The sequence below is a fragment of the Festucalex cinctus genome, chromosome 17 (genome assembly GCF_051991245.1).
Source record: "Festucalex cinctus isolate MCC-2025b chromosome 17, RoL_Fcin_1.0, whole genome shotgun sequence".
NCBI classification, from domain to species: Eukaryota; Metazoa; Chordata; class Actinopteri; order Syngnathiformes; family Syngnathidae; genus Festucalex; species Festucalex cinctus.
Window position 1 is genome coordinate 1,884,512 of NC_135427.1, and position 27,040 is coordinate 1,911,551.

The following is a 27,040-nucleotide window of genomic DNA, read 5'->3' on the forward strand; positions in this document are numbered from 1 at the left end:
TGTGCTTACTGTACATGTTAAATTAAAATTAATGTTAATTAAAAGTACATTAAAATCTAATTAAAATAGGTGAAATTTTTCAACTAGCAAATTAATCTATGCTCATTTACAAATAGGAGTTTCTAATTCATATAATTGTTATCAATTAAACAATCACTTTATTTTGCAAAATAAAATTACTGGTAATACTTGTGTATTTGATTTAAAAATTATTTTCTAATGTATTGTTACAAATCGAATGTATTTTTTTAAGTAAAAATAATTTATCAAATTTATTGTACCTTTTATAACAGTGAAATAAAAAAAAAAAATTAGATTGATTTTTTTTCTTCTTTTTTAACAAAAACAAAAATAAAATCAATTACCAAACGAGATCCACAAATAACAAAATAAATAAATGCATTTTGATGAACCAATTTTAGTGGAGTGGGTGGGGTACATACAAAATTGATGTTCAAAGAATGTGCCGGGCCATATGTAGCTGACCAGCCACACTTTGCCTAAGAAGTTATATTGGGACGTTTTCATAAAACAGGCAAAAATAAATTATTTAGCTGGCAAGTTTGTGTTTTTTTGTTGTTGTTTTTGCACGAGGAAGTTAAAAATGACTTTTATGGAATTGTACTGTTTACGATATAGGAATTGGGACATAAAGACCTCAATGTTAGTTTAGCACTTCCATTCCTCTCTCTCCAAGAGGACGTAATGTGCCAGTATGGTCCCTCGTCGTCCCCCTCTGGGCTGTATGAAAAATTCACCAGGCCTTCCCATTAGAGTCATTCCGAATCAGGGTGCAAGGCGTTGCATCGGACCGACCGACACCACACTTTTTACGTCTTCCCGCTTAGCAACGCAAATTGCCGTGTTTACAAAACACTAAAATCACAGCTGGCTGGGTAAATCCAGGAAGATATGACTTCTTTATCGCATATTTGATTATTATTTTTTGTGTATTGCCTGTTTTGAAATGAAGCCTTCATTCACATGAACACATACAGAATGAACACGCACCGGCATGATCGTCAGTCGTGAGCGGTTAAAAACAGACGGACAATACCCTTTTCAGTGGACGCCTTTCACACTCGCGGTGCGAAGCCTGACCTTTAGAGCGGTGAGGGTGAGGGCGCTTGGCTTCTACCGGTGCGATACCTCCAGGCGGGATGGCCAACACTCCGATTCTCTTACTCAACATAAAGTGACAAAATGTAACAATTTGACCTTAGAGTCGTGGCTTTGGAGTCATTTGGATGGTACACCAGTTTGTAAACAGCGAAAAATGTCGGGTTGTCCCATTTACACAAGTGCCAGGTTATGAAATATTTTACCTATTTGGGGTTACTTTTGAGCCGGGTCAAAATCGTGCTAGGTTATTAGATATTGCAGCCATTATGGATTACCGTATTTTCCGCACTATAAGGCGCACCTTCAATGAATGACATATTTGAAAACCTTTTCCATATATGGCGCTACAGTAGAGGCTGGGGTTACATTATGCATCCATTAGATGGTGCTGCGCTAACGGGAATGTAAAACAAAACAGTCAGATTGGTCAGTCAAACTTTATTAATAGATTACAAACCAGCTTCTTGACAACTCCATTCACTCCCAAAATAAATAAACAGCTGTTTTATTATTTTTTCTGAGGTAAAGTATTAGTATTAGCTAGCGATCCAAGATGGCGGGATCTTCTGTGCATGCCCGTCACCGATTGTGCAGGGTCACCGATAGCGTCTTGACAGCGAGACCTGTTGTGGCTCAATATTGATCCATATATAAGCCGCACTGGATTATAAGGTGCATGGTCAGCTTTTGAAAAAAATTGAAGGCTCTTAGGTGCGCCTTATAGTGCGGAAAATACAGTATTTAAATCTGCAATTGATTTGGCAGATGCTTCAAATGTTATGTCATTGTGTCATCACGTTGACAGACTTGAAAACGAGTCTGGCTAACAATGTAGCTAGCTAGCTAACCATGTAGCATTTGCCATTGAAACACACAGTGATACAGCTTCTCTGTTTTTTCTCAGCCATTTGTCTAATCAGTTGTTGAAACTGGTTCACGATGAATGTTCATGTTTATTTTGAGCGAACTAGCTGGCAAGCTGTTTTGGTTCGTTAGCTTACCAGCTAAACTACCAGCCAATTAGCTTGCTAGTTAGCCAGGTTATTAGCCAATTTAAAGACAGTTCCAGGCAAGTTAAACCTGGGCATGTAATTTCCTAATATAAAGTTAGCACAACTAAGGCAGACATGCTAACCACTATCCCACTGTGCTTGCTATGAATTCCCCAAATCATATTTTTCAGTCGGTCATTTGCTTAAGAATAATTTAAACTTAACAGCACACGAAATGTTTGTCTGACAATATTAAATGAATACATTAAAAAATAAAACATTTATTTCCATACATGCCCATTCCCAAATCTCTATGAATGTTTTTTTGTTTTTTTTGTTTTTGTAGTATGTTTTTAGCGTTGGACCCCAGTGGCCTGTGGGCTGTCGGCCTCCTCCAAACATATGAGCGCTGCCACAGTGCACGATGCTGCCAGGCGTTCCGTGGCCTCCTGATTAAATATTACAAGCCTCTAAATGGATGGAGATTAGCCTCTGTGGGAATGTTGGGGCCTAATTTACCCCCCGGCCACAAGCCTCCTCTGTGCGTGTGTGGTGAAGAAAAGCAGGGAGGGGGAGTAAAATGTGGTGTAAAATGGGTTGTTCTTCGGGGTGGTTTGAGGTGGCCAAACTACTTTTTAAGGCTGATTTCCATTTGACTTCACTATGGATTTCTATAGTGACGTGTATGTATTTGCCTATAGTCTATATTGAGACTACTGTATATTGTAGGTAGCAGTATAGGTCAAATCTATGTAAACGCTATACTGCGCAGGGCTTTTATTGTTTGCAGACATCCTTGTGTTCACTACCAGATGTTGATAGCAGATTGGGGAAAATGTGTCAATCACAACCAGGAAGGTGTTCAATTCCCACTTGCCATTCAAATTTGCAGATGTTTTCACTGTTGTGTTATGCCAGCTCAGCATTGGGCCTTGAATTATTGATGCGCTGGTTTTGTAGTTCACCACCTATAAAATGCTTTTAAGGACGTGAGTGCTTGTTTTGAGGTCTTTGCATGAAATGTCGAGCTTTATTATTTATAAACACACATTTTTTGGGAAAAGGGATTTAGACGCCGTTCATCACTTTGGGCGGAGCCCCAGATTGGGGCTGATATCTAGTTGTAAGGTGTACACAAACTTTTCATTTGTAGGTTGAATACAGGGTGTCCCAAAATGGTTGACCCCATTCTAAATGCCCATATTTCAGAAACTACTTGATGGATCTTAATGAAACACTTTATGTTGAAGGTCATAAGTTTTATTGGTTAAATTTACAAAGAAAAGAAAATTTGTGAAGAAAGCACGCTGCACCGTCTTCGGTGACTGAGTCCGAGCATACTCTAACACGCAAAATGCCTTTTCTTTTGAAGTGAACGGCATTTCTTAACCTGAAAAGATGGAAATGCCAAACGTTACACACAAAAACGTGAAACTTTTCTACACAAGCTGTGAAAATTTGAGGTCATTCCAACGAAAATTGTCAAAATTATTGGCCTACGAAATGGGGTCAAAACATTTTGGAACACAACACCCTGTATCCCTGTTGTCTTTGACAAACAAATGTGCAATTACACAAATGTCATCTACCGTTTCAGAGAAGGTTTGCTTCATTTGCATACCTTGCTACCCAGGAATGATATTATCGTCATTCATTTTTATTTTGTGTGGCCATCACAGCTATGTCATGGCCACAAATTAGCATTCTGTTCACACGCTATAGCTAAGCTATTTAGCGGCCACAAATTAGCATTTTGCGTGCATCTTTTATCTAGCTAACCTGTGGCCGCAATTTTGTATTCTATCGCCGCGGCTTAAAATTTTGTGCTACTGAATATCGAAGCTTTTTCGTGGCCACAATATGCTGCAGGTCTAACATGCACACAAAATACTAATTTGTGAGCACAGCATAGTGGTCCAATTTTCACCCTGAATTAGCTTCCTATAATGCGCGCACTAAATGCGAATTTGTGGCCACAAATTACTATTTTGTACTCACAAATTAGCATGTCTATATTGTGGCAACCTACAATCCCCATGTCATGTCAGAGTCAGTGTAGAAAAGTGCTTTGCACACCTTAAGTCACAGATGCATGCAAACACAGTTTGTTCAACATATGCCGTAGTTGTAACAGCGATGCGTAGCCCATGTAACACTGCGAGGCCTTAATTCTCCCATTTTCCTCTCATAATGGACAAACACATCCATCATACACGCATGTTTGCGGAACATCCTCAGACAACAACCGCACACACATGCACACACCAGCAGCCTGCGCCACTGGGCAGAGACTAGCCTGAAAGATTGAAAGCAATTAAAACTATCATCTGCAGTGGCTCTGGGCTGGCCCGTGGCTGCGAGGGGGGAGCTGCCACAGTGCATCAGCCTCTCGGTCTCCGCAACGCACTGCGACGTGAGCGCCCAAATGGCGGCACACAAACACACAAGAGCAGACACACGCGGAGGTACGGTGAACCCCGTTTAGTGCGGTGGGAGGGGGGGGGGGGGGGGGGGGGGGTAATGGTTCAGACCTATGGAGGACCAAAAATGTCAAAATAATAAGTAAAAGTGAAAATGAAAACGGTAAAAAAAAATTCAGAAAATTTAAATACAAATAAATATATGTAGTTTGTGTGTGCATGTAAGTTAAAAAAAAATCACTCAAAAATAGGAAACAAAATTCTGAAAATAAGAATGAATATAAAAATAAACCCATCCGTTATATGCTTTTTATGTAAAAAAATAAAATAAAATAAAATTGCATTGTATAATATACTTTATTAAAATCTGTCATAATAACACAATTAAATAGAATGTAAAGAAGCCGTTAATGCACCATGATAAATTAATTGCGGCCCCATCTGGTGTGTGCAACTTGGCCACCAGAGGGCAGTCGCCATGTAGACAAAACTGGTTTTGCAGCACAGAGGATAAAGAATATATGCATGCGAGTAGGGGTGTGAATTGCCTAGTACCCGACGATTTGATTCGCATCACGATTCATAGGTCACGATTTGATTCAATACCAATTAATCCCAATACAAATTTATAAGTCGATTGTTGAGATTTTTTATTTTTTTTACTCAAATTTAGAAAAGACTCATCAGTAAACTTGTACATGTACGCTGTAAAATTTGTATGAAAATGTATTATTTATCTGAAACGTCAAGTCATCTTCCATGCGTAAGGTTTGAACCCTGACCCTAAGACGTTTTGTTTAATATTTTTCCATGTTTAAAAATCGATTCAAATCGATTCAAGAATTGCGCACTGTAATATCACGTTATATTGCCGAATCGATTTTTTTTTAACACCCCTACAGTGAGTATTGTTACTGTCTATCGATATGCGTTAAAATATCGGTTGCTTAAAGCATTATAACACGACCACATAGAAGCAATGTGTAGCCGATCTATAGCATTTTGTATCGTGTGTTAGCATTAAGCTAAGAGAAGGAAAAAGTTTGTGGTTGTTTTTGGACATTTGGACAAAGATTGTTTGGATAGATAGTTGGCACGCTGAGCTTAATGGACACTTGGCGAAGATGTTGATGTGCAAATCAGGATCTGCTAGCATTTGTGCTATGGTGTAGATGCAAGTTGTAATTGTTTTGTTTAGCTCGACCGCAGTTTTTCATATTTTAAGGCATTGCTGTGTACATACTTGTTTTTATTACTTTTAGTAGGCCTCAATGACGTTCACTCTCCCTTTTGGTGTTTTATCACCTCGATGACTCCATGTGTCTCTGAAAACAAAAACAGTGGAGACAGAAAAACTTTTTTTTCCTGAACAGATAAGAAAAGTTTGTGCAGACTGCCTGCAGTGATGCGCACGTCTTCATCTAAAAGTCTGAACATTTGAGCAAATGCTGCATCCCAACTCAAAAGCGCACCTGCGTACACACACACACGTGGAGCTCCACAGTCAGATATCATTAAGTTGGAGTCGTGTAACTCCAAGCTGTTTGGGACAGAACCCCAAGCGTCCTCCACGTGTTCGTCCGTCTCGCTCTGTTTGGATTGGCCCTCAGCAAGCCTCCTCAGGACAATCCCACCGCCGCCATTATCGGCTACAGTTACCGAGCGCCGACTCGGATTTCTCTCTCCGATCGGCTCTCCAGCTGTCACTCTCACTTACCGTCGACATTAGCACCGGTGCTTCCCTCATCCTGGTCCTCCTCCCCGTCTCCCCTCGGTGCCTTTGAGTACATATCTCCGCTATTTGGCCTCTACTTAATTTGACAGGCCCCTGTTTTGTCAGTGTGACAGGCCCGTAGCGAGACACTAATAGGCCACGGAGACCACCAGCAAAGGCACCAGTCAGAGAGGGCCCCGCGGTGCCAGCCCGCATCACCCTCCACGTCTCTCGGGGCGATGCGGGCTGGAGCGAGAGGGGGGGTCAGGGCTGGACTGGTCAGGCGGCGTCGCTGTCACACCGGGCCACGGCAGACTGGACGCGGCCTCAGTGCTGACACCCGTCACTGTAGCGTAAGCAAAGCCACCGCCGCCACGCAGACGAGAGAGGAAAAAAAGAACAGCCAGTGGGGCTATCTAATGACTACAGCTGCCAATCATGGACAAAAATGCAATCTTCGTACAGCGAGGGAAATACCTCCACGTCGAGTGCTTTTTATTTTCTGCGTGCGTTTCTGTTACGATGTGATAACCACGAATTGGCAGCTGGTAGGGCTGGGTATCGATCGACTCGGTTCACAAGAGTTCAGTTTAAGTTTTCGCAATTCGATTCACTTCAGTTCAATCCGATATTGATTCATGATGGAACATCACTTATTCTTAAATGTCAAGGACATGATATCTACTTCACCAATATTAAGTTCTAAAGTAAATCTTGCGGAGGCAGTAACTGCTCAAATGATTTTGAGTGTTACACAAACATTGACATCAGCAAGGATGAGATGAAAATATTTTCATAATTCTAAAATATTAATTGTAAATATAAACTTAAAACAGTCTAAATTGTCTTAATGTGCAATAAGCTATGTCTTCCATAAATTTAAAAAAATACTTTTAAATTCATGTGCACAGTAAATTTCAAGAAAACAGTAAGGCATAAAAAAAATCAAATAATATTTATGGGGAAATATTAGATGTTTAAATTGATTTATGGTTTTATGAATGTATTGGGTATGAATAGGAAAATCGATTTGATATTGATTATTTGAATTTTTTAAACCCAGACCTAGCTGGTGGCTTTTGGCAGCTTATTTTTATTTTTATTTTTATTTTTTTATTACATCCATACTGTACAGTAGGGCTGCACAATATATCGAGAAAATATATCGCGCTATTGGCCCATGCAATATGCATACCTCAAAGACATGCAATATGTTTAATATGGAATTTTATGCTTTTATCTGCATTTGACCAATCAGATGTAACTTAAATGTGCACCGAATAGATGAGCATTAAGTGATAATTACAATTAATTGACTAAGAATGCATTGAAATTGCTTATTTTACCAAATGAAAAAAATAATTCTTTCATTAAATAAAGTGTCATTTCTTTAGGTACATGTTAAATATCGCAATAATATAGATGTCGCTATATTCAGCAACTATATCACGTATTGCATGTTTTTCCAATATCGTGCAGCCTTACTGTACAGTATTACTTTGAGATTTCCTGTTCTTTATCAGTGAGGCATACATAGATATATGACTGTCATTTGCATCGTACTGAAAGGAAATACCATAATTACTTAAGGGTAGCAAATACAAGGGAAACAGCAGGGGCCCTGAAATTGAACCCTGTGGAACACCACACAAGTGGTGTGGATCTGTGTGCCATCATAGGATGTAAACCTGTCATTAAAAGCTCATAACAGGGCTGACTGTGCTATGCCGCCTTTAAAACCTGACTGGAAGACCTTCATGATGTTAAGTTCATCCTATTCAGTGTGGGTGGTGGTGTGCATGGTGAGCAGACAGCGACAACAGGGTTGATATTTTTCTGTCAGGGTTACTCGATAAATTAAGATCCATTGGAAATTTAATGAAAGTCAATTTTCTTGACTTTGTTAGCAAAGCACAGTACTAAAGTGTGACAGGAGTGGGAGACATGGGGATTTACCAGGGGGACTCCCGGGGTCTTTGGTGTTTTGAATTATTAAGGTTTACTAATACTTCATAAATCCCCCCTTTGTCCTGTCCATTACCGACCTGTCACATCCTCTCACCGCGCCTAGACTGACTCACTTGCTTCATCTAGATGACAGAAGTTAAACTGTGTTCCGGAGGAGATGGGAGGAGGGAGGTGGTGATGGTGGGGGGTGCAACTGAGGCGGAGGGGCACGACACTCTGCAAGTAGGCCCCAGGGCTGGCTGGTTTGGGAAGAATTGTGTGGCGCTTTCGTGTAACCAAACTATAGAATGGAATATCTGTAAGAATGCTGAGAAGCTGACTGCTGTGCTATTTTTATTATGGAATTGGCAAAATGCAGATTGTGAGATGGTTTGAAAAGGATGTCAGTATGTGGATTTTATTTTGAGAATGTGATAAATAGTGGCATATGTCCTGAATCATCTGGAAAGTTGGGAGTTTTATTGTGAAAATGTGTATTTTAAAGGTACTTTAAAAAGGTGGAATTGTGGGAAAATTATGTCCACATTTTTAGGTTTTACACATCTTCCATGTCAATATGAGTCAAAGCAGACATTTTATATAACATCCTCTTTCCAACTTCAAATCACATGTACAGAGCTACTGGATTTGTATCACTTCCAAAATTTTCACAACACAATTTGCATTTTTTTTTTTTTCACATTTGCCTCTTTCCCCCCAAATAATTTCTTGACAGATTCAACCAGCTCCGAACTACTTTTCACATTCCCCAAATTCCATATTTTCACTCTCCCACTGTCAACATTCCCAAATCAATGCCGACACTTGACATATTTAACGCCCTCCTTCCACATTTCTCACCCTTCATGTTGAAGCACATTCACACGACGATGATGTGAAGATGCATTTAGAGACAATGAAGCTGCAGCTGGATGAGGTAGGCCAACTCCTCGTGCATCCCATCTTCTTCATGAACTCCCCTCGTGTCCACACCAGCAGCTCTCTCCCTGTGATTCCCCCCCCCCCCACCACCAAACCCCATCTCCTCCTCCTCCTCCCAAAACAGCAAACCTTTCCTTGCCTCAGTGCGTGCCTGGCGGACTCTCTCGGCGGTCTCGACAGCCGAGCTGGTCGTTGCCCCGAGCGCTGTGGAGCCGTCGCCTCTCGTTAGTGTCACCACGCCTGCCTGCTCCTTGATTAGAGAGTGAGGTGCATGGAAGGAGTATTTGTGCGTTTATGTGGATGTGTGTCTTCATTAGAGCATGGGGGGGGGGGAAGCGTGGTCAATGCTACCCCTCACCCACCACCGCCTTGTGCCCGCAGAGCTGCTTTTAAAGATCAGTGATTTGGTCAATTGGCGTGGCAAGTCCAATCCCGTGGAAGGTCACTGATGACTCAATGGACCAGTCAGTTAGGCTGGCTGTCATGTCACTCAATATGTGTGTGCGTAAACTAAGGTTACTCTACATAATAAAAAAAAACTAACAAAAAACATTGGGCCAAAAAGGTCAGAAATCATTTTTATTTTACTATTAAATTATACCGTTATTATAACTATAATTATAGCTAAAATGGTTGTTATTTTTGTTTACCTGAGGTTTTATTTAATAGTTATGGTAACATCAATGCTAGTTTCTGCTAGCCTATCAATGGTGTTTGTTAGCATTATGCTAGCAGACTTTTGCAAGATGAAATACTGTGGCTTGGTGCTGTTTAGACATGCAATGTGTCAGTTTTACAGTAAACGTCAGGCTTCAAAATCATCATTTAATGATTAATTCTTTGATAGTTTGCATTTTGAGGCAGACTCCAGCTTATTTCCCAGAGGGAGCAATAAAGTCAAGTCTTAAGTCGTGTGTACCTAAGAAAGTGTAGTGTAGGAATGCTCCTGTTACAAAATGGTGATGTTGTGTGACCTTGGAGCAAACTTTGGACTGATGTGATGTCAGGTCAGTGAGTTGCTGCACCCTGAGGGGTCCAGAAGTGTGCTATGTGCGCTAGTCCACTTCCTGAATGTCGTGCCCAAGGCGCAGCTGTCCATTTGTGGGCAGTTTCTCTGCCCAAAGGGACCACTGACTGACTGACTGACTGACTGACTGACTGACTCCATGGAACTTGTACTCACACACACACCCTGTCCATCTGTTTGGCTCTGTCTATCATTCACCCCTCTGGAAAACACAAGCAGACATCTTGGTTCATTATGAATTTAAAAAGTACAGACTGGACTGTGACATTTTATTGGACTGGATTGAGGAGTTGCTCTAGCGCACTTGTTTTTCTCTTTTATTAATTTGGATGGCTCGTACTGGCGGGTGTTATCCCTGGGGTCACGCCAGGGTTAAGTTTAAGTTCAAGACCTGTTAAGTTGGGTTCACGACCGTGAGGTCAAGTGTCTGTTTTGTACTGATATAACAAGTGTCTGTTTGAACTGATGCAACCATCATCTATTTTCAAATAGTTTTAGGCTATGTGATGTCAATCTTTAATCCTTTAGGTGATTTTAGACCTTTGTGATGTCGTTCTTTGGTCCTTTACTTGCTACAACCAATCAGATCGATTCACTGTCTGTAGGTGCAGTATGTGAATTTTTTGTGGTTGCCGGATTATTGCTTTCTGTCCCTTTGTGCAACTCTTTGTTTCTCGTCTAGTCAAGTTTGTTCTACGCCTCTCGATGTGAATGAATAGTGAAAATCTTATTTGTGTCTGCGCTTTGGGATCCAACCTTCAGCACACGACAGCAGGGAACAAAAAAAAAATGTGTTCAAGGTGTATTTCCTTTGCTAGCTTTGTTAGCATTGCTAGCATTGAGAAATGACTGAACAAAAAATGTTAACTGAGCTAGTAATGAGTAAAAAGTGTAGCTTGTTTGTATTTTTCCGTAACAGAATTATTATTTTTAACACCAGGAGAAGAGTTTTTAGGCTGCCGCAACACAATTTTGTTTGCCACGAATCATTCTTGGACTTCATCGTGAAGCCACAGTGCTCGAAACAGCTGAGCGGCAGTGAAAAGGCACAAGGCTGACAGCCACTGAGAGGCAAACAAGCCTCCCCGCAAGCTATAGCTTCCTGACTTGTTTATTTGCTAACTGGCTGAGAGGGTCTGTGCTGCGCTGGGGGGCAGAGGGAGAACATATGGTTTGCTAAAACGTGAACTTGTAGTTGGGAGGCCGAGGCACCCTAAGGGATGATGCTGACGGCCTTTGGTCCCTGTCTGCCTCGATTCCTGCCGCATGGACAGCTAGCGTCGCACGGGCCTCCTCCAGGAGTTGGCGCTCTCTCTCCCCCTAACGACCCCACACTCACGAAGGGAAAGTGATGGTGGGGTCCCCACAAGGGTGGGGGGCCTGGTCGCAGCTGGGAAAGTGGCTGACACCAGGCTCCCCAGAGTGTGTTGTGCCTGCTTTGCTGAGGGAATACAAGCCTGGTCCCGGCATGAGGCTGCACGGGTGCTCGGGTCCCAACACATATGGACGTTTACCATGTGGTCGTGTTCCGATTTTGGTCTCATTTGTTGGGAAATGCATCCTCAGTGCTCTGGGAATTTGTCAGTAAAGTCTTAATCTTAACGTTCAGGTGTCGAGCAAGTCGTCAAGTTTCTGTGGTGAAAGTAAAGCAAGGCAAGTTCATATCTTGCTCTGTCACAACGCATAGTCGCATATTAGTCTTTGTATTGTTTATTACTATTCTGTTGTCTCATTTAAACACATAACCAACATAATGCTTAGTGAAAGTACAAAGCATTTACAGCACTTGTGATAGTCACATACAATGCATGCCCAGCTTCAACAAAATACTGCTAAGATAGCATTAACCCACAAGGGTGACCAGACATCCCATTTAACCAGGACAGTATCATTTTGAGTCTTGTGTTCCAAATCCTGGCAGATTTTGACAGTCCCATTGTTTTCCCAGACTTTCACGCAGATCCAATCACAGCACCACATTTTTTTTTTTTAATGCAGGTCCCAGTGTACCGTTATTTAAAAAAAAAAAAATAAAATAAAAATTATGGGCCATATATATTTCAAATCACATCATTGTTATACGATAAACCAAACAAAATTACTTACTGTTTACGTTGTTTGCGTTCTGATTCTAATCTGCATCATTTCGTTAGCAGGCATGTTTTCGTCACACCATAACTAGAACTGCTTTCTCCTTCCGCAGCATCTCAGAATCATGAGAAATGTAGTCTTACTAGCATAATGCCGCGGTCGCTGGTCAGACCCAATACAAGCTGTTACAATGTGGGACTGGCACGAGATAAATGGCATAGCCAGATTCCAATAGCTGCTGGGACCAAGAAAAAAAAAAAGTTAGGCTAATCGTAATGCACTGACTAGTTTAATGCCGTTGAAATGCCAACCAAGATATCATTTAGCATTAGCTAAACTACACAACCACTGGTCACCTGATTGACTTGCGATTCAATTTGTCATAAATAGCTCCTGGTGAGAATTCATTTGATTCTCAGCAACATTGTAATGTCATGGTTGTTAACTCATTCACTCCCAGACATTTAACTGAATTTTGCAAGGCCCACAGAATATTGTGTTCTATTGCTATAAAAGCATGGAACCTACCAAAAGAAAGGTTAGTCTCTTCTTTCATCAGGGGAAAAAAAAGGTATATTTCTATATGTTTCCGTTTTGCAGCAATTAGCATTAGAATATAGCTAAGTTTCATCATTATTCCCAAATCTGTTTAAAACAGTGGGGGAAAGAGCCTTTTGCAACATGGCCCTGGTTGATCGCTTATACTCTGCTGCCACCTGATGGCCGTTTTTGTAGTAACTACCATTCCTTCAAAGCCTTCTGTATGCTCTACATTTAAAAACATAAAAAATGTATAAATACGTCTTTGGGAGCATGGCATTATTTAAAATAGGACGTTTTTATACGTTTTTGGGAGCAAATGAGTTGATTTAGAAAATCTGGCCACCCTAATTAGCACTGTAAACAAGCTGATGTTAGCTAGGGGAGCAACATAGATAGTATGGCTTAATCATAGTAATGGAGACTTACGAAAACACTAAATGTTATTGGTTTAAAGTTTGGTTTTTTGAAATGTCCAATCAAATAAAAGTGAAAAAGAGGTGATAAACGTACCTGTCGAGTTGAAATGTTGCTAATTCTGAATCAGTTCAGGTCATACTGACAGTTTAAACACATGACAGAAATGTTGTGTACGCGTGTATGTTTATAATTACCCCCCCATCACCACCACCACCACCACCACCACCACCATACCCCCCTTTAAATGGGAGATGAAGCGCGGCATCAGGGAAAAAAATATGTCAACATGTGTGTCTTGATTAGAAGCTATTCAGTGAGTTCAAGTATTTGATGGTGGTCGGCCGCTGAGCTAGCGGCTATGTCAGCTAACTTACACAGATTTCTGCGTTGACATGGAGACACACTCGTACACACGCCCCCGAGGTCTGAGTGTTCACGCACACACACGCCATAGCATAGTGCACACATGGTCTCACACACCCTGCATTGATGAACAAACACATGCACTCCCTGTGGGTCAGTGACTTAATATGCACATACTTACACATTGTTGATAGAGACACACAAACACGCACGCACACACACCCCCTGAAGGTCAATGCTGTGATGGACAGCGGTAGTGATGCGCTGTGACACAATCAGCTGCTTCCCTTCATTTCCACTTGCTTTTCCGCCGTCAGGTGACACCCATGAAATAAAAAAATAAAATAAAATAAAACCCTACTTCCCAAGGGTGTACTGGGGTGAGGTGGGGCAGCTGGTTGGAAAAGGAAGTTAGCGTTGGGTGAAGCAATGAAGGGAAAATTGGTGACGTACCAGCTGCTGCTTCCTGTCTCTTAACCTAAAGTTCTTCAGGTAGCTGTTGGGTCTTAGTCAAGCTGGGGGACATAGTGGCCAATGTGACTGTATAAACCTGTCTGGAAAAGCCTACTGGAACAGCTGAGTATTTTTGTTAATACAGATGCTGTGCTGTTTTTTTTTTGTTTTGTTTTTTTGTCTCAGTTAGGATTAATCAACAGTTTGAAATAGCAATCAATACTAAAGGGGGTTGTGGGGGTTGGGGGGGGGGGGGGGGGGGGGGCTAGGAGAAGACTAGTAGAACCTCTAAACTTTTGGGGGTTAATCAGAGGCACTTGTGCTGATTCACACTTAACTCATTCACTCCCAGCCATTTTCCCTGAAGCAAACCCCCTTCACTCTCTGCTGTTTTGCTGGATTTTGACTGATTTTGATTTGATTCATCAGGTAAAAAAAAAAAAAAAAAAAAAAAAAGCTATTAGCATTAGAATATAGCTCAGTTTCATCATTTTCAGTTTCACAAATCTGTTTCAAACTGTGGGGAAAAACAGCTTGTTGCAACATGGCTCTGGTTAATCTGTTATACTCTGTTGCCACCTGCTGGCCGTTTTTGTAATAACTACTATTGCTTTAACCATTCTTTAGTTTAGAGGCTACATCAAAGACTTCTGTATGCTCTAGCATTAAAAAAAGAAAGAAAAAACGTATAAATATGTCTTTGGGACACTGGTGATATTTAAAAAAGAATGTATTTATACGTCATTGGGAGCAAATGAGTTAACATGCTTGAATGTGATTGGTTTATTCTAGGGGAAAAAGGCATACACACTTGCGTGATCATTATCTTAAATTTTATATCACCAATACATGGTATTTGAACGGGGTGTGCAGAATTTTTATATCCACTGTATACAGTTTATAGTAATATAATCTCAACATTTCACTGCCATAGATAGATCAACAAATATACAATATATGTAGTAAATGAATAATTTCAAGACCAATTAAGTAAAATTGGATAATTAGTCACATTGGTTGGGCATTACGTTAGTATGTTTTAGCTTATATGTGTTTAGCATTCCAAAGCATAGCAGGTCACGCAGAACTAAAGCGTCCGGTTCGGTGGAAACGTGCGCATGGCGTTTGTGTGCGGAGACCAAAGAGAAGGGCACCACTGTCTGCAGAGGAAAAAACCCCAACGACTCATAGGTCCTGTCATGGCTGAACCATGATATCTGCCCTTTTCACATATGAAGCCAGCTGACTTTGAAGGGCTGCCTTTTTACACGCTGGACCGCGGCCAATGCTCGTCCGGCCCTCATCTGTATAATTGCCTCGCGTGTTCATTTAAGTGTGAGAGTGGAAATGTCTCATTGTTTGCTCCCAGCGGCGTCGACTGACATCATGCGAGGGCAGGTCGCTTCAGTCAAAGACACTTATCAATCTTGTTATAATTTAATAGTATATAATTCAGCACAGAATTCAGAATCCTTTTTTGGGAATTATTCTTCTTACAAGATTTTCTCCCTTTTCAAGTTGAATAATATTTGCTTAGCAGCCGACCTAGCTTAGCTAAAAAATATTATTTTAGCAGCCAGCTCGTGGTTTGCCTAATTTAGCCTAGCTTAGCTTAATTCTTGAAGAGAGAGAGGGAATAAACAAGGGATGGGATTCAAAACGTTTTTGTTTTGTATTACCATCACTTAACTCATTCACTCCCAACCATTTTCACTGAAGTGTTTTCCTGGATTTTGACTGATTTTGCAAGGCCCGCGAAATATTATGTTCTATTGCTATAAAAATATGGAATCTACCAAAAGAGAGATTAGAGTCTCTTCTTTTATCAGGAAAAAAGTATATTCCTATCTGTTTCTGCTGTGCAGCAATTTGCAATAGAACAGAGCTAAGTTTCATCGTTATTCACAATTCTGCTTCAAACTGTGGGGAAATCAGCTGGTTTTAACATGGCCTGGTTGATCTCTTATACTCTGCTGCCACTCAACCATTTTCTGCAGTAGAGAGACTACATGAAAGCCTTCTCTATGCTCTGGCATAAAAAAACAACATAAAAAACGTATAAATCCGTCTTTGGGACACCTAAAACATTTAAAATATGACGTATTTATACGTTTTTGGGAGCTAATGAGTTAATAAGAAAACTGTGTTTTAATGTGTAGCAGCAGTCAATGATAACTAGCCAACGCTTAGCTTTTGCATGAAAGTATTGTATATCCTTGCAAAAGACCTTCAAGAAGCTCATACTGGTTCACACAACTCTTCAATAAAGTAAATGACTGGAAATTTAGCAACAGAAAGCAGGGAATAGCTTAAGGGTGTTGCTCTTCTTTGATAAGGAATGGGGAAAGGGGCTGGGGGGGGGGGGGTCTGTGGTGAATAATTGATAGTGGCTGAGAGCGATATGAGTTTAGTTAATGTGCCCAGCAGCGCACGCTCAGAGAGGAGCTGTTAGCCATTCCACCTCGGGCCTCAAACTCACAGAGTGGAAGGAGAGAGGAACACTCATCCCGAGTTGGTGGAGACTTTTCTATTTTAAACAAATAGTACATCTTATAAGACGTGCAGAAAAGCGTGTGTCTTTGGATGCATGCGCACAGCTGGCTCTGCCCGGTGGGCGTGTTGTCGGAACCCTCCAGTTCCTTTCTCAGAGCCGTAATGGAGTGCGACTGTCAGCCTCCACAGATGCTGCTCCATAAGGACCCCTTAGCTCATCGTCCTTCAGAGCATTGGTGGCTTCACGCTGCAAGTCTTTTCGTCAATTTGCCAGTGTATTGGAAACCCCGTAAAAGTATTAAAAAGATGGCGATCCCACAAGAGCCTTCTGAGGGCAATGGAGTCGGCCTGTGTTGACATCCCAGTGGAGGCCTTCCAAGGATGGATTTGTCCATTTCAGGGCGTTTTTTGTTTTTTTTTGCGTGGTGGCTGGCAAGGGAGAATTTAGCCTGTGGTGTGGCCTGATGCAGCTCAGTTACGATGACGCACAGAGATTGAAGAGTGTGTGAATGAAATAATCTAAAAAAGATAACACCCTCAACATGTTTTCAATGAGGACTGTTGTGTGCAATCGAGTTGTGTAAGTTACAATACAGATGTGCCCATAAATTTTTTTTAATTTTTTTTGTAAATTACACTCACAAATGTAAATGGCCAATCCCCAACGGAGATCTATTCTAAGAAAATCCGTTAAAAGACACCCAGGACAGAAAAAAAAGTGGATTTTATTCTTGGCTAAGCTCATCTTTACCTAGCCAGGGTAGAAATGTTTGAATGTTGTAGTGGCATGGTCCAACCTTCTGGCACTAGAAAAAAAAAAAAATCACTATTAATCATATCTTTTGGTGTGGCAGTCTTGCCCAAGACGACGCCAAATGTCCAATGCCAGGATCCCCACACCATGGAAGTCAGTCATCCAGTCAGGGACCCTTCACGAGGCATCAGGCCGGCTGTCGTGTCAATGTGGCCAAATGGAGGCTGACAGGCCGCTACATAGAGCCTAACCATCTGGAGCAAATGCGACAGTGGGGGGGAAGACCATGTCTGCTCAATCAGGAGTAAGGGCAGGAGAGCTCAGTGACATGGATGGCCAGGAGGAGCAAGCAGAGAAGATACAGTATAGCTCTCTTGAGGCACATGGGAGTCGTTTTTTTTGTTTTTGCTTTAAAGGGATAGTTTGGATTTTTGGACATGAATCTGTATTGCACCCTCACCTCTAGTAGTGTGCAATCAACACTGACTTACCCCTGACAGCGTTCTGTGACACGAGTCCTGGTCCGGTTTTGGTCGAGAGGAAAGTAGTCCGGCAAGTTGGCTGGCGTCACGGAAATAAAGCGTTTTTCTTGTAAAAACAATTTGTGTTCAAAAGAGTAAGACATTTGTTTCACAAAACTTCGCCCTAGAAAAAAAAAAAGTCAGACTCCCATTACCGCCGGGCACTATTTTTCTGTTCGTTCGTATCACTGCGCGGCGCCCTGCATACAGCTGATAGACGCGCACTAATCTGCAAGTTTTGTCTTTTCGAAGTTACAATTACGGCGGAAGGCGCGCCGATCGGCTGTATGCTGCGCGTCTATCAGCTGTATGCAGGGTGCCGCGCAGTGATACGAACGAACAGGAAAATAGTGCCCAGCGGTAATGGAGTCTAACTTTTTTTCTAGGGCAAAGTTTTGTGATGCAAATGTGTCACTCTTTTCAACACAAATTGTTTTTTAGAAAAATTTCCGTGATGCCGGACTACTTTCCTCTCGACAAAAACCGGACCAGGACTCGTGTCACGGAACGCTGTCAGGAGTAAGTCAGTGCTGATTGCACACTAGTAGAGATGAGGATGCAATACAGATTCATGTCCAAAAATCTGACCTATCCCTTTAACTGAGAGTGAGAAGCTGTTTCTCTTGCACTGTGCATGAAAGGTCAGATAGACATGGACACGATTGTTAGGTAGATGGATGGACAGATGATATGTTTTTGAAATGTCAGCTACATTAGGTACATATGGTAAGAATAAGGCTATAGATGGATAGATAAATAGATGTGCTGCCCGTAAAAAGGAAAACAAGTTACTTTGAATTTGAAAATCCTTCATCACGGTTGACTTATGAGAGTCATGTCAAGTATTAAGATGCCATCAGTCACTTGTGTAACCTTTAAGTTCAACCTGGCTGCAAGGCAGAGAGCACATTTGACGACCCAAAGTGTAGGTGGTTGCCGGGTAAAGGGGTGTTAAGGTGGGTGGGGCAGGGTGGCTGCTTTATTGTAGTGCCTGAGGCCGATGCTCCCAGTCAATATAAATGTGCACGCTCGCGCCTGCTGCGCTCCCATTTGAGTACACAGACGGACGAGAGGCAGACAGACAGCACCGGGATAACAACTACACTCCACTACTCAGGCGGACACTTCACACTTCTATTTGCAGGTAACTCATGACATGATGCACTTTGTTTGGTTCATTGTTGTTTTTTTGTTTTTTTTAATGTAACTGATCTAAGATAAGTGTCAAATATCAAGAGGCATGACATCAAAATGATTCATTTTAATCCAATTTTTTTTCACCTAAATGTAATGTTAACTGAAAGCAATTATGGCATCTTTGTTTTGGTTTTATGTTTTTTTTTTTTTTTTTTTTGTTCAATTAGAATTCATCTTTAATAGACTAAGGAAACGAGACACTGTGTGTGCACGCGTCTGGCTTTGGCGATATTTAAAAAAAAAAATACATTGCCATGCATAATTGTTCTGTTTTATTTTGAACTGGAATATTTGCAGCAACTCTGCTGTGCTATTATGTTTTTTTTGCATCATTTTATGTTAATAATGTGTCATACTTTGAATTGCAATCAATTCAAATGTAGCGAATGAGAGTGTGTGTGGGGAATGGGGGGAAAAAGTGATTATAACAAGAAAAAGCTTGGATTCTGGCATTTTTAAATTTCATGTATATGCATATCGAAATAATAGTCACACATGAATTCTGAAATCATACTGCAATTTTTCACAAGTGTGTGAAAACCAAATAGTATTTTAAGCAATGGGACATTAACTAATAAATGTTTTTGTTGTAGTGACAATTAGAATTTGCATTTCAATAATTATAATGACTTACTTTCACTATTATACAGGCAGTTTGGGTAAAAACCGTGAAATTACCGATAAGAAAAGGTCCACCATTTAACAGTTTGTTTGTTTTTTCTTTATTTCTCTACCAGGACTCTTCCTGGAAGGACCTGGCTCACAACTCCTGAAATCATGGGAAAAGGTAATTTAATTAATGAACAGTTTTATTTTCAAAGAATGCCGTCCCATTGAGTGTCAATTTTGTGGTTGCTGATGCATGCCAAAGTGGCCCCAGAGTGGTTACTCTGTCGGTAATTGTAACAATAGATGTTCAAGTGGTCCAGCTTGTCGGATCATTGGCTTTAAAAGCCCAAAACAAGACCGCAGGGTTTGGATGTGTGTGTGGTGGTGGTGGGGGGTTGCTGTCAAAGCGCACAGTCAGAAGCGAGTGATCCAGATATAGTGGCCCGAAGAGGAGGAAACTGTCCTGTAAAAAATATTTTTATTGATTGTCTGGTAACAGCAGATGTTCGCCTCCATTATGAGCTTAAATGGGGGGGTTCAGAGCCCCGAGGCGGACACGGGAGTCGATGAAATGGTCAACGGGCTTCAACAAAACAACCAAAGTTGGTAGCCCTTACCATAGTAGAAGTATGGATATTTTTTGGGTTCTTTTTTTTTTTTAATTAGAAGTATTGATTCAACTTTTTAAAAAAGCACAGACTGTTAATCGTCATGCTCACTTCAGGTTGCAGTTTTGTTTTTTGTTTTTCTTTAATGCTGTCATCATTCACAGAAATTGGCTATTTTCAAATCTAGGGAGTAAAAGTGGAAAGTTGTCAACAAATGAATCTAGGCTTCATTTATAGACAAAACCTCCCCCCCCCCCCCTCCCTCCCTCCCTCCAACCACTCTAAGGGAAACCACAAGTGTCATGGCATGAACATCCCTGAGTCTTCATTGAAGTTCAAATGAATGTTTTTGGATTACCAAGAAAAACCCAATGTGGGCATGGGGACAACTTGTAAACTCCACACAGGAAGGCAGAGCCCAGATTTTATCCCTGAACCTGTGTTTGGCTTCAATTACCATCTATTTGACACATTTAATAAAGATCATTTATCTTCAGCTTTTATCTTTGAATGACCTGGGGAAAAAGAAGAAATAAAAGCCTTAAAGCAAAGTGTTTTAAATGGAGGCTCTGTGCATCCTTGTTCACCGCAGGGTCCTCCCTAAAGTAGAACATGGTTATAGTTAATTTCAGTGTTAATGATGAGAAAATGAAGAATGTTACAACGCCAAAGTTTCCAACTAGCTAGATGAGACCTAGTTCAGGAGAACCATTGAACTTCTGCACTGTGTCTTGACCCAGATCCCAGGCCTGCCACTAATGATGCCCCCCAGGCATGATGCCAGGCCCTCATTAGTAACCACCCCACCACCACTTTCTCTTCCATCCCATCCGCTACCCACAGCCTGGACTCATCCTCCCTGTGAGTGGTCCCAAACACTAGGGGCCATCCCTAGCCCTGCACAGGTGCACAGCCCCCCTGTCATGGCCCATTTGCCCCAGAGCCCTTACTCTTGCCCCGGCCTGGTATTCTGGTGGAACTAATGTGGAGAGGCAGGTACAGCGAGAAGCTCAAGTTCGGTTAGTGGTGAGGTGACCTTTACCTCAGGTAGACAACACAGGCAGCCTTGGACCATAGTCTCCGGAGGGGGTGGGGGAAGACAACATCATTGCACCTCTAGGGCAGTGGTGTGCAAACCTTTTTTTGTGCCCAATGGCTGTCTTTGATTTTGGAATGGAAACAAATTTTAAATATAACATTCAAGAAAATTGTCTTTTCTGTTCGCAGGTACCAAGAAAATGCGTTGAATGTTGGCAACCTAGCTGAGGAACAAAACCCAAATGAGCTCAAAAATCACAAACCTACAAATACTCAAAGACTGGTCTTGTGAATGATCCCAACGTGAACATAATCGCACAGTCTTCTGAATATCTGGACCAATCATGTCCAAGGACGACGCTTGCAAAGTGACGTCTGCCGGCAAACACAAGGAGCGCAAGCCCAAGAAGCCTCACTACATCCCTCGTCCGTGGGGCAAGCCCTACAACTACAAATGCTTCCAGTGTCCCTTCACCTGCATGGAGAAGTCGCACCTGTACAACCACATGAAGTACAGCCTGTGCAAGAACTCCCTGTCCCTGCTCATCGAGTCCGACTGGCCCTACAAAAAGGGCAACAATGTCCTGCACCCGGACCAACTGCGATCCTTACAACAGGGCATCCGCGGGCCTGGGAAAGACGCCCAGGATCAGGCAACACGGACGGATGAGGGGCAGCAAAGGAGCGCGGAGGAGGAAGTGGAAGATCAAGAAAACCGGGGACAGGGAGCGGAGGCGGGAGAGGTGCGGACGTTGGTGAAAGAGAAGTCTGAAAAAGCGGATTCTGCAGAGTGCAAAGCAGATTCTGAGTTGTTGATGGCAGACATGCTCTCCTTGGAAGACCAGCTCCTGCGAGCACGCTCGGTGGAGGTGGAGGCCCAGTTGAAACACTACAAGACCCTATCCAAGAACTGTATGACAGCTCCCGGGTTGCTCTCAGACCAGTGGCGCCTCCTAACCGCCGGCAAGGCCAAATCTGAAGGTGCTCAGGCCCGAATGAACAGTTCGATCCCGTGTTATCCTCCCCCACCCAACTTGGTGGACTACCAGGACCCCGCTGGGCTCAACCTTTCAGTGCTTGGGGTGGGCTATCCCATCGGTCCGAGTCTTTTCTCCTATGTGAACTCTTCGCTTCCCGCCAGTCAAACTCACGCGCAGCTCGCCCAGCTACCGTTCCTGGCTTCAGCCACCCAGCTGATTCATCCGGCCTCTGGCAGCCACACAGACAGAACTCTCATCCACCCGCGGCTCTACTACCCGTTCCTGTGTGAGCACAGCTTTGGACCGGCATCCAGTCAGGGAGACACCAGTAAAGGACACAAAACAAACACAAACACTCTTGATACATTTTCTTTATCCGGCTTCCAGCCCAAAATTAACTTGTGGAAAGTGCCTGCCCTGAGGCCTGGGGCCACTCTGGTTTCCCCCGTTGGGCAGTTGTCACCTCAGGGAGGTTCTTCTGACCCGGCTTACAGGCTGGGGGATAAAGTGCAAGCCTCAGTCAAGGAAGGTAAAAGCAGTTGGGCCCTCAAGAGGATGGGCGGACCCATCATGAACCATGATGCGCCTGTGGAAAAGAAACTGACCACGGGCTTCACTTTGGAGTTTTTAAAGAACATCCAGACAAGTCCTCCTCTAAACATGGCGCCAGACAAACCTAGGTAAGAATTTCATCTAGCCCAAATATAGGTGGTCTTGGCTGAAGAAGTACTCTGTCATTAATCAGTATTAAGTATCACTTGGGAGACGGAGTTATGTAAGAATGCAGGGCTGGACTGTCAGCAAAAGTTGGCCTTGGTATTTTGACCTGACTCCTAAACACCACTGGTCAGTTTGTTGTCTAGCTTTTAAATTGATTAATGGACTGCTCCTTCTAAGTTGTGGGAAAGTGGAGGAAAATAATAATAGTATAGTGCCACTTTGGTCCCAAAAGATGCCGGCCCACTGGGCATCTGCCCTGCATGCTAAATGGCCAGTCCAGTTGGTTAGTTGTAACTGAACATTTCTCCACTTTTCAGTTCACAGAGTTTGCACCCCAAGATGAGGTCATCGGAACCCGTGCACACAGATCACCTTACCAGTCCAAAAAGTGAACCATCCTCCCTGATGGCGTCCAATGGCGGGCACAGCAGCCAAGACCTGCTGACCACGCGCCCCATAGGTGACGGTGCGTCGGATTCCGTGGCTGCTCTCCTCAATGACCTTTCCAAGGCCTTACAGGAGTACCAGGAAGCAGAGCGCAACATCTCCCACCTGGAGAAGGAAGACCTCCCCGTCCAGCACCACCTCTGGGAGCACCTCAGCAAAATCCGAAACGAGCTCTCGCACATCCATCAAGCCCTGGAGAAGACGGCTCGCCAGAGCGATGTCCCCCTGGACCTTTCGTTCAAGAGAGACTCTGCCGACTCGAAGGATTTCGGCCTTAAGGAAAACACCGCAGATACGGATGAGGAGGAAGAGGACGAAGAGGAAAGGAAAGCCATGAGGGCCTTGCTGGAGACTCGCAAGCAGTCGCTGGACATGCTGATCAAGATGAGCAATGCCGAAGCGTCGGTCGCGACTACGGATGTCCTGACTCAGGGAGCCCTGACCATCAGGCACAGCACCGCCGAGGCCTTGTGGCCAAGCAGAACCACCAAGTGTGAAGCCGATTCCAGCGTGCTGCTATGTCCTGATGGCAGATCGGTCATGTTCGCAGACATCCCGTCCAAAGCGGCCAAAAGGCCGTCATCCATACAGCGAGTGGAGGGGCAGTGTCCCCAGAGCCCTTTGACGGCCACAGACAATTAAAGCTTGGTTGAAAGTTACATTGAGGTAAACGGACTCTTCTTGGTTGTTCACCAAGCTATTCATTCAAATGGTTCTTTTGGTTGCACAGTTTCCAATATGCATGTTAGTATTTGTCAGATTTCAGCCTTGACGTGTTCGCATGTCAGCATATGCTGTCCATGGTTTTTGGAATCAGCGGTGCTGTCGCCAAAAATCACCTTGAAGGATCCGCTAGCTAGCGCACGGTAATGTTAGCATATTTCTACGTCCTGATTTGGTGGCAACAACAACACAAGTTTGGATAGGCAAACAACTGTTCATATTAAAACTCATTGTCAATCACTGCAATGAATGGCTATAGATCTGACAGATCCATTTTAACTGAACTGATGTATATATTTTGTATACGACAGTGCGAAAAACAGCAGGATGGAGCTGCTTGGCACGTGGTTCGAACCAGGGCTGCGTGCCTGCTCCAAGGAGTAGCCTCAACACATAGTGCACGTACTCCAGCAGTGAGTGAAATCCTCAACAAAATCAACAAGGAGAGAACGTGATTTAACAGCAGTATGAGTATGACCTAACCCATCAGCGACATGAAATTTCCACAAGGACATTCAACACGTTTCAATGGATCTGCACACATGGCATGGGCCTAAACATTAATAAATTGTGGCCACAATATGGATATAGTGTGCACACAAAATGCTAATTTGGCACTAAGAATAGTGGGGGGGGGGTTATACACATAATGTAAATAGTCAAATATGGAATATTAACTTACTAACTAGTATTTTGTGTGTATTTATTTAGTAGCCACAAATTAGCATTATCCCCGCAACCGTTGTGAGGAGCAAGAGGTTTAGAAAATGGATGGAAATTAGCATTATGTGTGCATGCTACATAGATATTGTGGCTACAATTAAAATCATATCTGGGTCTGCACTTGTCTGTCATTTTGAGAGACAATTGCATCAACCAGTTTGCCACATATGGGGGGAGTGACTGTTTAATGTTTTAAAGAGCAAATTGTTTAATGGGCTCACTGGAAATTAAATTGTATTGTATGCACTTTTTTTGGAATAAAGCCAGCAAAAATAAATGAACTGTCATTTCAGTGGGTGGAGGAATGATGAGAAGCAAGATAGCAAAGAGCCTCACATGGTTAAAATATTGTTTACATGCACGTTGGGACTAACACTGGCTTTTTCAATTGACTCTGTCAAAGAGGTTTTAATTTCTTGTACTTGCTTTGTCAGCTAGGTGAAGGTCCACTCACGTTCACCGGCCACCAGATGGTGCCAAAGCAATATACAGTACTGTACAGAATATATATTTTTGTATTAGACAGGGCGTTCGTTGTCTTGAGCATAAAAACGGGATGTAGGTGACTGCATGACGCTGACCTAATGAAGTGTCCAATTGAAGGTCTACCAACTTTACACTATGAGGTTGAACATTGTTTTAAAGGCAATTGGCTCCTCAAGCGAAATCACCTTCAGAAGGGTCACCTCAATCTCCTCCCTTGCAAAGGTCAGCGAGCCGCAACTCCAACAGTGACAGGACAAAAGCAGAGAATTGATGCCCAACAAGGGGTGGCTCCGCCCACTATGTCCTCTTCAACACATGAGGGAAAGGTCAGCTGCCATAACGGCACAAAGTTGAGGTGATGCAACAAATTTGTCCGGGCATATGGAAAGTATGCCGAGCTTCACATGTTGTTACGGTGTAATTCCAAAACAGAGTAAACAAATGTTCACCTCAATGTTTTACACAACACCCTGCAATGATATGAGAATTTTTGATTTGTTGGCAAATGTATTATATATATAAAAAAAAAAAATGAAGGCATTGCCAACTGTGAACCTTCAATTTACTTCATGAACATTCAACTTGGCATTCAGATATTAGCATTCAGCATTCCTACGCAATTTCTTAGAAATTGCACTTAGTCTAGTTATTTTTTTGCTATTCTTTTGCAGATGTCAACACAACCCAAAGCAGCACCAAGTTAATTTTCGCCTTTGAAAAGTTTTGTTCATTCAAGCGCATAGAATCTGCTGAGTATGCGGCAAACTACCAAGCCGAGCTGAGAGAACTCACAAGTGAGACAAACATCAACATGTCTCAATATATTTATTTATTTATTTATTTTTTTAATATATATTCTTCTATCCTCCTGAGACTGGTTGCGGTCTGAAGAATGACTGATGACATTAATAACATGGCGACAATACATTCATTTATCTGTTTACTATGCACTTTTGGTTAATTCTGGAAAAGGAATGTAAGTTTGTTTTGTTTTTTTGTTTTTTGTTTTTTGTTTTTTAATAGTGGCTATGTATAATAAGGCGGCGGGGGGGGTGTTTAAACAATCATGTATATTAATTATTATTTTTTTAATGACTGTATAATAATTTTTATTTTATTTTTTTATTTATTTATTTATTTATTTTTAAATAACGACCATGTATAGTAAGGCCTTTATTTAACGACCATATATAGTAAGGTGTGTGTTTTTTAACGACCATGTTAGTAAGGCGTTTTTTGGTTGCTTTTTTTTAAATGACCGTGCTTAGTAAGGTGGGTTTTTTTTGTATAGTAAGAGGTTTAATTTTTTTTAAGCTACCATGTATGTTAAGGCTTTTTTGTTTTTTTTTCCCCCTTCAAAACGACCATGTATAATAAGGCATTTTTTTTCTCTTCAAAATGACCATGTATAGTAAGGCGTTTTTTTTCCCTTCAAAACGACCATGCATATTATAGTAAGGCAATTTTTTTTACCTTCAAATCAGCCATGTATAGTAAGGCATTTTTTTTTTCCATCAAAACGGCCATGTATAGTAAGGCGTTTTTTTTCCCTTCAAAACGACCATGTATAGTAAGGCATTTTTTTTTTCTTCAAAACGACCATGTATAGTAAGGCGTTTTTTTTTCTTCCTTCAAAACGACCATGTATAGTAAGGCATTTTTTTTTCTTCCTTCAAAACGACCATGTATAGTAAGGCGTTTTTTTTTTTC

General features: G+C 42.1%; 1 protein-coding gene across 3 annotated transcripts in view; it reads left to right on the top strand.

Annotated features, from left to right (window-relative positions):
* LOC144005093 (C-reactive protein-like) overlaps positions 1-25,136 on the top strand; it is a 32,954-nt gene extending 7,818 nt beyond the window's left edge. For 2 of the 3 annotated variants that reach the window (XM_077503008.1, XM_077503009.1), the window contains 3 exons: positions 19,734-19,783; positions 21,441-22,911; positions 23,269-25,136. In XM_077503008.1, the coding sequence (XP_077359134.1) occupies positions 21,596-22,911; positions 23,269-24,040 (2,088 nt within the window). In that variant the 5' untranslated portion in view covers positions 19,734-19,783; positions 21,441-21,595 and the 3' untranslated portion in view covers positions 24,041-25,136. Of the gene's footprint in view, positions 1-18,861; positions 18,944-19,733; positions 19,784-21,440; positions 22,912-23,268 lie in introns of all 3 variants that reach the window. The other variant, XM_077503007.1, reaches the window with a different exon arrangement.
* Positions 25,137-27,040: the final 1,904 nt, after the last annotated feature.